Source organism: Chrysochloris asiatica, unplaced genomic scaffold (assembly GCF_000296735.1).
Source record: "Chrysochloris asiatica unplaced genomic scaffold, ChrAsi1.0 scaffold00050, whole genome shotgun sequence".
Classification (NCBI taxonomy): Eukaryota; Metazoa; Chordata; class Mammalia; order Afrosoricida; family Chrysochloridae; genus Chrysochloris; species Chrysochloris asiatica.
In genome coordinates this window covers 16,712,175-16,724,029 of record NW_006408568.1, presented here as the reverse complement: position 1 = coordinate 16,724,029, position 11,855 = coordinate 16,712,175, and the positions used below count along the sequence as shown (strand labels likewise).

Genomic DNA, 11,855 nt, shown 5'->3' with positions numbered 1-11,855 from the left:
TAACAACAACAACAACAACAAATGAACAATGATCATTAGTTTCTCTTTAGGGATTCACAAGTATCTCTTCAGGGATTTGTTGGTCACCTGAATATCTTCTATGGTGAAGTGTCTGTTCATGTCATTTGTCCATTTTTTACTATAGTATTTGTCTTTTTGTTGTTGAGGTGTTGGAGTTTTCTATACATTTTAGATTAGATGCTTGTCAGAGATGTTGCTAGTAAAATTTTTCCCCAGTATATGGGTTCTCTTTCTTGTCTCATTTATCTTCCGCTACTTGTGTATTTTTAAGTTATTTTTGATAGTCTAATTGTATCATAAATTAGAGCCCCTACATTTGCCATTATTTTCCCTTCTATGAACTCTATAGATTTAGATTTTATATTTAGGTCTTTTTTTCATTTAGATTTTACATTTTAGGTCTTGAGTTAGTTTCTGTGTAGGTGTGAGATATGGATCTTGATATATAGATTTGTGCAAATCTATTTGCTAAGGAGACTAATCTCTTCCCCTAATTACTGGATTCTGACACTATTGATCCATCCATATGTGAATGGATTTACTTAGTGGGTTCTCAATTCTGTACCATTGGTTTGTGTCCATTGTTACATGTATTGATGTTTTTTATTTACTTTTTGACACACAAAGTCTTTCTCACCGCATTTGACTATCTATTCATGCTTTCTAAGCACAATTACAAATTTTGTGTAATTATAGGTGGCCTTTCTGATAAAAATTTAAGGACCATACAAAGATTAGTTCTCAAAATACAGATATCTCATGGATTAATAACTTTGTGCTATTTTCATGAAGATGCCTAGGATGCTTACTAAATCCTATTTAATGACAAAAGCAAAAAAGGAAATTTTAGGACTACTTGAATAAAACTAATTTCATCTCTATAAAAGAAGTTCTTTTCCAATCCAGCTATCATCAAGCCTCTGCTCTGGAAATTCTCCTTTGGGAATGTTGGTACCTAAAAGTATTTATTATATTTCTAAAGAAAGTAAACATATGTTTAAAGATGTTATAGGTTTCTAAGATGTAAACACACCAGGAGCCCTGGTGGCACAGTGGTTAAAAGTGTTCAACTGCTAACCAAAAAGTTGGTGGTTCATACTCATCAGCTGCTCCATGGGAGAACAATGTAGTAGTTTATATCCACAAAGATTACAGCCTTAGAAACCCTATGGGGCAGTTCTACTCTTTTCTATTCTACTATGAGCCAGAATAGACTTGCTAGCAATAAGTTTGGTTTTTGGAAAGATCAAAAACATAGAAAAGAGAACAAAAAATTTAAAGAGAACTACTTTACACAAGGGGTTATAAACAATATGATTTGCTCAAATATAATACAGGCTATATTGCTTCTGTTGCTGTTATTAAGAGCCATCGAGTCGGTTCCAACTCATAGCGACCTGTATAGCATTTGTGAGGAGCAGCTGGTGAGTATGAAATGCTGACCTTGCAGTCCAGTGCATTGTCCTACAGTGCCACACCAGGACTCCAATACAATATATATAAATCCAATAGAGGGGCAATACAGAACTTAAAGCAGTTACTAAGGGAAGTTTGCAATGACTGAATTGCATCTGTAGATTTCCAAATTCTGGCTGTTAAAAATGTTAGTAGACCTGGAAAGGAGGAGAAATAAGGAACCTCTGTAGTCAAGACCCTACAAATAGTGTGTTACTTAACTAAGTTCAAGAACGTTTACTGAAGGCATGTTTTGTACAAAGCACTGTCTTAGGCCCTGGAGCAACAGATTCTGCTTTCAGTCAGTATTAAATCTTCAAGAACACAAAGTAGTGAAGTGTCAGGCTATTAACAGAGTCTATTTCTCAAGAGGCTTAAATCAGGAAACTATAATTTTCCAAAAGGTTAAAACAACCTCTTTCCATATTTATCACAGCTATTAACAAACAAGACTACAGTGCTTGATTTTGGCACACTTACAGCACTAGTACTACTCAGTACAGTCCACTGTACTCCACATGCAAAGTGTCTGATAATAGTCAACTAATCGACAACAAATCCCTATAACTTAGGGCCAATGTTTTCTCAATTGTTCAGGTGAGGCAACACTGATACACAGATTATAAATCAATGTATTCTAAACCTAGTCCATGAAACTAACAGGTAACATTTCAAAATTCTATTAAAATGAAACAAGAAATTAATTACAACTGTTCCTTTTTTTTTTTTAAACATAGTTTGTATCTGCATTAGGATTACAAATTAATTACTTATGTGAACCTAAAGGATCAACTTGCAATACCATGCAGGGAAACAAAAGAAACTCTGCAAAAGGATATACACACTGCGCCTGATTAGTTATTGCTTTATAATCACAATTCTGTATGACTAGACAATGCTTCTACTTACCATGAAAAATGGAGAGAAATCTGCATTTTAGTGAATGTTCAAAATACACTATTACCAGTATAAAGCAATAGTGTCCAATTCACATTAATAATAAATATGGGAAGAAAATAATTCAAATTGTCTTTATATTTAAAAGGTTTTCTCATTTGTTTAATAACTCATTCTTATCTATCTATTGAAAGGCATCTCTCTGTGGTCACATTCTGTTCTCCCCTATTTTACAATAGAATAAATAGTTCACTAGATGTAACCTCAGTTATATATCATTCTGCCTGGTGATGCCAGTTGTCAGTCTGCTGGTTTAGGGGACAGAATAATTTGCGAATAGAACAAAGATATTTCAATGGCATTTCTAGAATTTATGTGTTGGCACAGCATTTTATAACTCAGGCAGAAAAACAAAGAACATTTAAAATCTATTAAAAGAGAAGCATATGCATGTGTAAGAATCAAAAAATTAAATTACAAACCTTCCTGAGAAGACACAATGGGTGGCATGTAATCAGGAATGTATTCTTTCCTTTCTTCTGCATCTTTACTTCCAGGTTGAGGAAACTGAAGTACATTGTTCTTGCTAACAGGAAATGAAGGAATTTGATGTGGGAAAGTGACAGGTTCAATATTGTGAATATAGTCTTCTAGTTCATGAAGATTAACCCCCATCAACTGAAAAGCTTCACTAACATCATCCAAAATTGGGTCTGTTCGGCCATCTGAAACAAAGTCAAAAGCAAATAAAATCATTTTAAGGAAAACTCAATGATTTTTTTAAATACTAAGAAAAAATACGAAGTAATTCAGAAGCTCAGAATCAAATATACTATATATGTAAGACTGAATTATTGGAAAAGAGTCCTGGTGTGGCACTATAGGATAAGCACTAGACCACAAGGTCAGTTTGAATCACAAGGTTGGCAGTTCAAGCTCACCAGCTGCTCATTGGATACATTACTGAATCACTGAATCGGAACTGACTTTATGGCACATAAGAACAACAACATCAAATGATTTGAAAACAATATATTTTAAACAGTACATCATATTATTTAAATCAGTTGAAAAGGTGATTCTTAAAGTCAATTTTAAATATGACATTACAACAAATGAGTAAAAAAACTGACAATTCACACTATAAGTCAACTAGTTTAGAACAAATATCAAAAGTAGTTTATAACAGTCAAAAGCATCTGGAACAGTGGACGACACACAATAAATCCTCAATAAACATTACTGTCACTATTTTGACCATCAAGTAACTCGAATGCTCTGTTGACTGTGTACCGTTATATTTTCTCTATTTAGGCCACCTAAAACAGTGACTGACATATAGGTGACTGACATTCAATAAACGCTTATGCACTATACCATCTAATCAATTTTTAAATCCAAGAAAATTTACAAGACAGGACCTTACACCATAAAGGAAATTTACATATAAAGATTAAAATGTCATTAGAAAACAGCATATAAAATGGGTAGAGTGGTATGGTGTTAATTGTTGTTAAGTGCCATTGAGTTGATTCCGACTTACAGTAACCCTATATAGTGTTTCCAAGGAGAGGCTGGTGGGTTTGAACTGCTTATCCTGTGGTTAGATGTCCAGTACTTATTTTACAACCCAGACAAAATGCTAGATATGGTGGCATTTTCTTTCCAAAAGGGACTTTTTTAAATATTCCTATTCTTGACTCCCATCAGTCTGGAGTCCTGGTGTGGCACTGTGGGTTAATGAGCTGAGCTGCAAGCTCAATTTGAGCCGCAAGATCGAAGGTTCAATCTCACCAGCCACTCCTTGGAAACCCTATACAGGGCCGCTATGGGTCAGAACCAATTCGATGGCACTTAGCAACAATTCTTAGCAGGTTTTTATGTCTTTTAGTAAAGCATCTCATTTAAATTCCAAGGAGCACTGGTGGCACAGTGGTTAAGCACGTGACTGCTAACTCAGAGGTCACTGGTTTGAACCCACCAGACACCCTAAGGGAGAAAGATATGACAGTCTCTCCTGTACAGAGTACAGTGCTGAAAAACCTGTGAGGCAATTCTACTCTTTTTCCTATATGGTCATCCTGAGTTGGAATCAACTCAATGTTAATGGGTTTGGTTTGGGTTTGGAACTGGCTCAACGGTTCTTAACAACAGCAACAACAACAAAGGATTTTTTTTTTCTTTTACTGAAACACCAATGGTCATATCCAATTCAGTATACCCAAAATTAAATTATATTGTAGAATTTAAGAAAATTCCAAATTTTATAAAAAGATACAGACATGTGTTCATATGCACATAGAAAAGTTCAGAAAGAAGAAACTTGCACTTCTAACTCTAAATACTTCCGTAGTCTTTCAATGTTTCTATAAGTATGGACTACTTCTATAATATATGTTGTTGCTGTTGTTAAAAGTGCCATCAAGTTGGTTCTGACTCATAGTGACCCTGTATAGGGTTTCCAAGGAGTACTTGTGGGTTTGAACTGCCAACCTTGTAGTTACCAAACCAGTGTTTATCCCATAGCGCCTCACAAGGACTCCTCTATAATGTGGTGTTGTTGTTATTGTTAAGTGCTGTCAAGTTGGTTCTGACTCACAGTGACCCTGTATAGGGTTTCTGAGGAGCAGCTGGTGGTTTTCAACTGCCGACCTTGTGTTGATCCTACAGCGCCACACCAGAAGTCCCTATAATGTGTAAGAAGGCAAAAAATAAATAAAAGAAAAGCAAAACATTCTTCCTCTTACTGACATAATGTCCATTCAATTCTTCTTTCCCTGTTATGGAGTCCTGGTGTAGTACTGTAGGATAAGTATTGGACTGCCAACCACAAGGTCGGTGGCCCAAACCCACTAGCTGCTCCTCAGAAATCCTACTCAGGGTCACTATAAGTTGGAACCAACTTGAGGACACTTAACAAAAACATTCCTATTCTGTCAAAAAACCCACAAAAAACCCAATATGACAGAGTCAATGCTGACTCACAATGATCTTATATATAGGGTTTCTGGGGCTCCTGGTATGGTGTCACAGGATACACACTAGACTGCTAACCATAAGGTCAGCAGTTCAAACCCACCAGCTGTTCTTTGGAAACCCTACACAGGGTTGCTGAGTCACAACCTACTCAATAGCACTTAACAGCAACAACAATAACATAGGGTTTCTGAGGCTGTAAATCTTCATAGGAGCAGACAACCACATCTTTATCCCAAGGAGTGGCTGGTAATCCATCTAATCCACAGCACCACCAGGGCTCTTTATCCCTATTACTTGTTGTTCTTATTAAGTGTCGTCAAGGAAGTTCCAACCCATAGAGACCCTGGATAGGGTTTCCAAGGAGCAACTGGTGAATTTGAACTGCCAACTTTGTGGTTAAAACCAACTGTACAGTACAGTACTTATCCTACAGCACCACTCCAGTGCCTCAAAATAGCTCTGGTGGTGGTGGTAGCTATGGCCGTGGAGTCGGTTCCGACGCATAGTGACCCTGCATAGGGTTTCCAAGGCTGTAAATCTTTACAGAAGCAGAAAGTCTCATCTCTTTCTCATGGAACCGCTGGTAGTTTCAAATTGCTGACCTTGAGGTTAGCAGCCCAACTCATAACCACTACACTACCAGAGCTCCTTTATCCCTATTATAGTCATTCTTTATTTTCTCTGTCTAAAAGAATACAATCATCTTTACTTCCTTCTCAACTTTGCAATCTCAATCCAAAAGCTCCTCAGACTTTTTCTCCCCACGTTGCCATGTATTTGAGAATTTTTTTCTTTCTCTCCACTCCTTCTATCACTATCTCAGTATAGTTACAAGTCCTCTTCACTTGAATCTCACTTGTACTTCACTGTCACAGAATTTCCTGTATTTGTTGCTGTTGCTTTTAAATGTAGTCAAGTTGGTTCTGACTCGTAGCAATCCTGTATAGGGTTTCCGAGGAACAGCTGGTGGGTTTGAACTGCCAACCTTGTGGTCCAGTGTTGATCCTACAGTGCCATACCAGGAGTTCCTCAATGTTTTCCTACTACTAGACCACGACTTGTTGCTGTTGTGTGCCGTGGAGTCGGTTCCGACTCATAGCGACCCTGTACAGGGTTTCCAAGGCTGTGAATCTTTACGGGAACAAAAAGCCTCATCTTTCTCCCGCGGAACAGCTGGTAGTTTCAAACTGCTGACCTTGAGGTTCGCAGCTTGATTTGTAACCACTATGCTAGCCTATAAAACGTGGTAAAATGATTCTTGCCTTCCACACAGAACAAGGTTCCTTCCTGGCCAACACACCTCAAGTGCAGTCACCATCTGTTTGTCCGTGGAGGCTGGCATACTGCTATAATGCTAAACAGGTTTCAGCAGAGGTTTTAGACTAAGACTAGGAAGAAGACCTGATGATCTACCTCCAAAAATGAATCACGCTGCTCCGATCCACAACCAATCCAAAGAGACAGCACAGGACTGGGCAGTCTGAGTCAGGGGCTCACTAGACAGCAGCTAATAACCACCACCATCACATGTTATATGTAAGTCCCTTGTCTAGCTTTTAAGTCCTGTCTAACTTTTTCTTTTACTTCTCTTTACATACAATGACTATATCTGTCAAGCTGGTCACCTTCCTGATGCTCTTATCATGGTTAAACCCAACTTTTATATCTTAGTGTACACTATTCTCTAACCTGTACTACCTTCCACCTTTATACAGTACTTTATAGTTTCTGCTCTTCTATGATTTCACCTTACCCTGGAATTCTAGTCCACAACTGTCTGTGCTTTATCATATTCCTTTTGCATTTATAGTCTATATAATTAAAGTATTAAGTTATAGTACTAATTCCAAAGTCATCCTGAAAGATTTAGCACCTCTTCTCAATACATGTGCCCATATTTATTAACAATGCAACATATATATAAATATCTATCCCTGAGTACTTGGAGAAATATTACCTTAGAGATAAATTCATTATTTATTGAATTAATAATCACTTCCAATTATTACTCTCAGTAATCACTTGGGCAAAAATTTTTTAAAGGAACAAATACCATCAGTTTGTGTCTACTGACAAACTGTCACCTTTGAATACATCTTATGAGTAGGTACTGCATCTTAGTAACTTGTACGTCCCCAACGCCTAATCTAGTGCTTAGCTTGCAATTGGTGCTCAATTACTGAAAAATAGAAAGAATCTAAAGGAGTAGAATAAAAGACTACATCGTGGTAACCTGAGTTTACAACATTTGATTATGAAATAATGATAGTGTAAAAAAGGAACCCAAGGAGAGGGACTAAGCTGACAGCCAGAAGGCAGACTTGCAGAATGTGCCCTTTGGTGGTGTAAATTACTATATATGCCTGAGTGTTTAAAAAAAAAAAAAGGGAGCTAAAATGAATAGACAGAAGTACTGTTAAGTGATGGTACATGGAGTGGATTGTAATCATTGTAATGAAACAAGGTGTATGATTTGTTGAATGTAAAACTGATGATCTGCCCTGTAAACCATTCACTCAACTCACAATAAAAATATTTAAAAAAAAAAAAAAAAAGGAACTCAAGAAAATGTTTGTAATTAACTATACCAGGAATTAGCATAAAAAAGAGTCACCAAATCACGAAGGGAAATAATTAACATGATAACTGAATTTCACTATAACCAAGAAAATTGAGCATAGAAATAGAGTAATTAAGGAAGAGGTTCACAATAATGTATAACAATGATCATTTGTCTACAGAGAGTGACAGTGTATGTACTGGTCTGGAGACCTGGTGTGGAGCTGTAGGATAAACACTAGACTGCTAACTGCAAGATCGGCTATTCAAACCCTACACAGGGTCTCTATGAGTTGGAACTGACTTGACAGCACTTAACAACATACAAGGCAGGAAAGGGTAACAATGTATTCAGGGAACAATTTTATTACCTAAAGACTCAGAACATCTGTCCTTTTTAAAGAACTTGGTAGCAATTGTAATTTGGACTACACATAACCTTTAACAGTAAAAAGAGGGAGAGAGAGCAAAGGCCAAGAGAGTGCTATGCTGCTAGTGTACTACTTGCCAGGTAACAATGAATCAGAGTTACTTCTTATCTAAACTTGGAACTGCAAAGTATCAGTGAAATCAACAATAAACAAAAGTATACATTTCTGGTAAGGTCAATAGCTACTATAGTATTAAACAAATATTTGCTTGTTGGTGTTGTTAAGTGCCATCAAATCGGTTCTGACCCATAACGACTCTGTATAGGGTGTCTGAGGAGCGGCTAGGGGCTTGAAGCGCCAAGCTTGTGGTTTAAACCGACTTTGCTGTCCAAAGTATTAACCTGCAGCGTCCATATTATGTTATAGAACCATACTAGGCAACAGAATACAAATATAAGAAACAGAGTTCCATGGTCTCCTAGGGAAGGGGAAAGTGGTAGAAAGGATGAATGATAAACACACATAATTACAAAACAAGGTAATATATAATAGAAATACACATGGAATTACAAGAGCAAGTAACACAAGTTCTAGGAAGCATTTTAAGAAAGCAAAATATCCTATGAAATACTTCATCCAGTTTTTCAACTTGCCATTACAAAAGTCATTCATTTAAATGAGTGGTAGTGCCCCTTCCCACCCCACCCCCCCACACACACTTAACATCAGTGAGATGTTTAACTTTTGTCAAACATTTCAAATTACGAGGTATAAGTACTATCAAACATTCACTTAGAAACCATGAATATTGTAGCCCACACTACTTAGAGAACCTCTGCAAACTGCTGTGATCCCTATATCACACTTCGATAACTACAAATACAGAAATATAAAGGGAGAAATCAATGGGTGGCTGAGGTGAAAAAATCAATGGGTGGCTGAAAGTTAAAATCAGTGAAACTGACAAAGCTGAGTCGGGGAAACAGTGAGCACAGATGCTGTTTATGAAATACACAGATACAGAAAGAAAAGGCAGAGTCCCTGACTGAGCTGTCAATGAGTGTGTTATGAGCTAAAGAATAACCAGTCTTGTAAGAAACGGCCGGTAGACGGAGCGCCGGTGACAACTAGTTGTAGTAGTTTGCCGGCAAGGAAGAAAAAGGACCAAGGTAAGAGAGGGTATAAGACATTCTAGGGATGATTCTACATGCACCAAAAATGAGACAATGGCCAAAACTGATGCACATGTCAAAACAGAGAAGAGATACAAGGGTATGGAACTGGGAGTGGGGACAAGGCTCCAAGGCTGGTGGCGGGAAGTTAGCGGATGAGGAAGAGGCACTAAAGGGATGACTAGAGTTTCAAAGGTGAGCGGACGCGACGGAGCGTCAGGGGCTGAGAAGACACCAAACTTTGGTGCAGGGATGAAGAACTGAAAACTCAATGATGAGATAGAGCAGGGGAGACTGAAGGTGTCACTCGTGACTTATCAGAGGCAACCCTCCCTTACCCAGCCCGGTACTCACAGAGCTCAGAGTACCGATGGCAGCCCCGTCCCAACTGCTGCAGATAGCGTTGCAGCACGTCCGTGAGGAGGTGGCAGGCGCTGAGTTGCACCGAGTCCCAGCCCAGCGCCTGGCAGATCTGCGCCACCGAGACCCTCAACAACGATCTGGAGTAACTCTCGCACATCCCGTTCCGTTGACTCCACTGCAGCCCTTGCTGCCACTTCTCTCCAGCCCCACCGCCTAACCTTAACACAGCCCCCGATTCATCCTCCAGGGCCCCCGTGGCGGGGAAATCGTCCCCCCCGAGCCCTGCCGACCACCTCAAAACCTCAGCAACACAGAGCGCGCCAGCCTGAGAATCGCCATTTTGGATTCGCCCCGCCTCCTGTTGGACTGTCGCCTGGGCGAGACAGCACTAAAAGAATACTGATCGCATCAATAAGAAAGCGCTCCGCCCCATTTGAACGGATCGATTGTCTTGGTATCGACTCCTAAGCCTAGATCTCAGCAGGAAACGGCTGGAAAGTCAGGCGATTGAGGCATTCATAGTGGGACTCTCGCGTGGAAAAGGTAGAGGGAGACGGTAGACCTATAGGCAGAAGAGGGAGCTGGAAAAAAAAAAAATCTAAATGAAGGTTTTAGAGAGAACTGGGAATCTGAGAAGCTGTAAGTACGGAAATGGAGCTTGGGAAAGAAACTTAAATAGTGAAAACACGGTTCTGATATTTTTTCCTTCTGCTCAAAGAAGTTGAGCTCCTTATTATAGCATAAAGTCCGGACTGTTGAGCATGTCATTCAAAGCCCTTAACCAGAGGGCCGGAGCTAGGAAAAGAAATGCATAATATAAGAGGACAACAGAAAAGTCAGTAATCAAGATTAATATTTTAATATTTAATATACAGTATTTTAAATCCATTGTAACTCCAGAAAAAAATTTTTCATGATTAACAAAGTGCCAACATTTTTAATAAAGACAATAACCTATCCCGCTTTTCCAAGTAGACTCTGTCTCACTCACCTCACCCTAAACCCAGTCCTGGTTCCAGTCCATTTTATTTAAAAAACACAGGCGGCCTGCTATTGGGCCAAAGTTACTGAATTGCCCACCTCTAGGAGGCCTGGTGTGTTGCTGTAAGGTAAGCACTCGACCGCACAGTCGATTTGAACCGCAAGGTACACAGTTCAAACCCACTAGTCGCGCTTTGGAAACCCTAGACAGGCACTTAACAACAGGCCACTACTATCTGGTTCCTTTGACAGATCAGTGGCTTCTTGTTACATACTGTGAAGTCGGTTTCCGAAGAGCAGCTGGTAAGGTTGAACTGTCGAATTTAGGGTTCGCAGTCCAGTGCTGATCCTACAGCGCCACACCAGAAGTTACTGGGATAAATATGATGATTTCTAAATATTGGGAACACATTCTTAAATTTTTATTTGCAAGTTAAACCTGTTTGAAGGGGGTGAGGCTCAAGTTTCTTGCGTGTTAGCCTGTCTCTTCCTCCCATCTGTCTGTTAGCTTCTCTATACTTAGGCCTGTCACAGTGCATTTACTAGTTTGTATCAGCCACAATAAATTGTGAGTTTCTGAGTGGCTCTATATGCCTCTTACAAGGACTGTTTCAGAACTTTTGAACATAAAAGGTTTTAAACTTTTTTTAAAAACTAAACAAAAATATGCCACTTTGTCATATATAAGCAATCTGCAGAGAAGTAAGGTGCTAGGTGGTTGTTGTTAGTTGTTGTTAAGTGCCATCGAGGCAATTCCAGCCCATAGTGACCCTTTATAGGGTTTCCAAGGAACAGCTGGTGAGTTTGAACCACCAACCTTGCAATTCAAATGGCTGTGCTGTCTGATACATTTGCCTACAGTGCCACACCAGGACTCTCTGTGCTAGGTGATGATGGTGGTGGTTATGTGCTGTGGAGTCGGTTCCAACTCATAGAGACCCTGTACAGGGTTTCCAAGGCTGTAAATCTTTACAGGAGCAGAAAGCCTCATTGTTCTCCCGCGGAACAGCTGGTAGTTTTGAACTGCTGACCTTGCGGTTCACAGTCCGATTCATAA

At 39.1% G+C, this 11,855-nt stretch overlaps 1 protein-coding gene across 1 annotated transcript in view; it reads right to left on the bottom strand.

Annotated features, from left to right (window-relative positions):
* TAF3 (TAF3 RNA polymerase II, TATA box binding protein (TBP)-associated factor, 140kDa) overlaps nucleotides 1-10,139 on the bottom strand; it is a 244,436-nt gene extending 234,297 nt beyond the window's left edge. The window contains exons 1-2 of the mRNA XM_006862749.1: nucleotides 9,809-10,139; nucleotides 2,856-3,098 (exon numbers count right to left, since the gene is read on the bottom strand). Of these exons, the coding sequence (XP_006862811.1) occupies nucleotides 2,856-3,098; nucleotides 9,809-9,974 (409 nt within the window). The 5' untranslated portion in view covers nucleotides 9,975-10,139. The remainder of the gene's footprint in view (nucleotides 1-2,855; nucleotides 3,099-9,808) is intronic.
* Nucleotides 10,140-11,855: the final 1,716 nt, after the last annotated feature.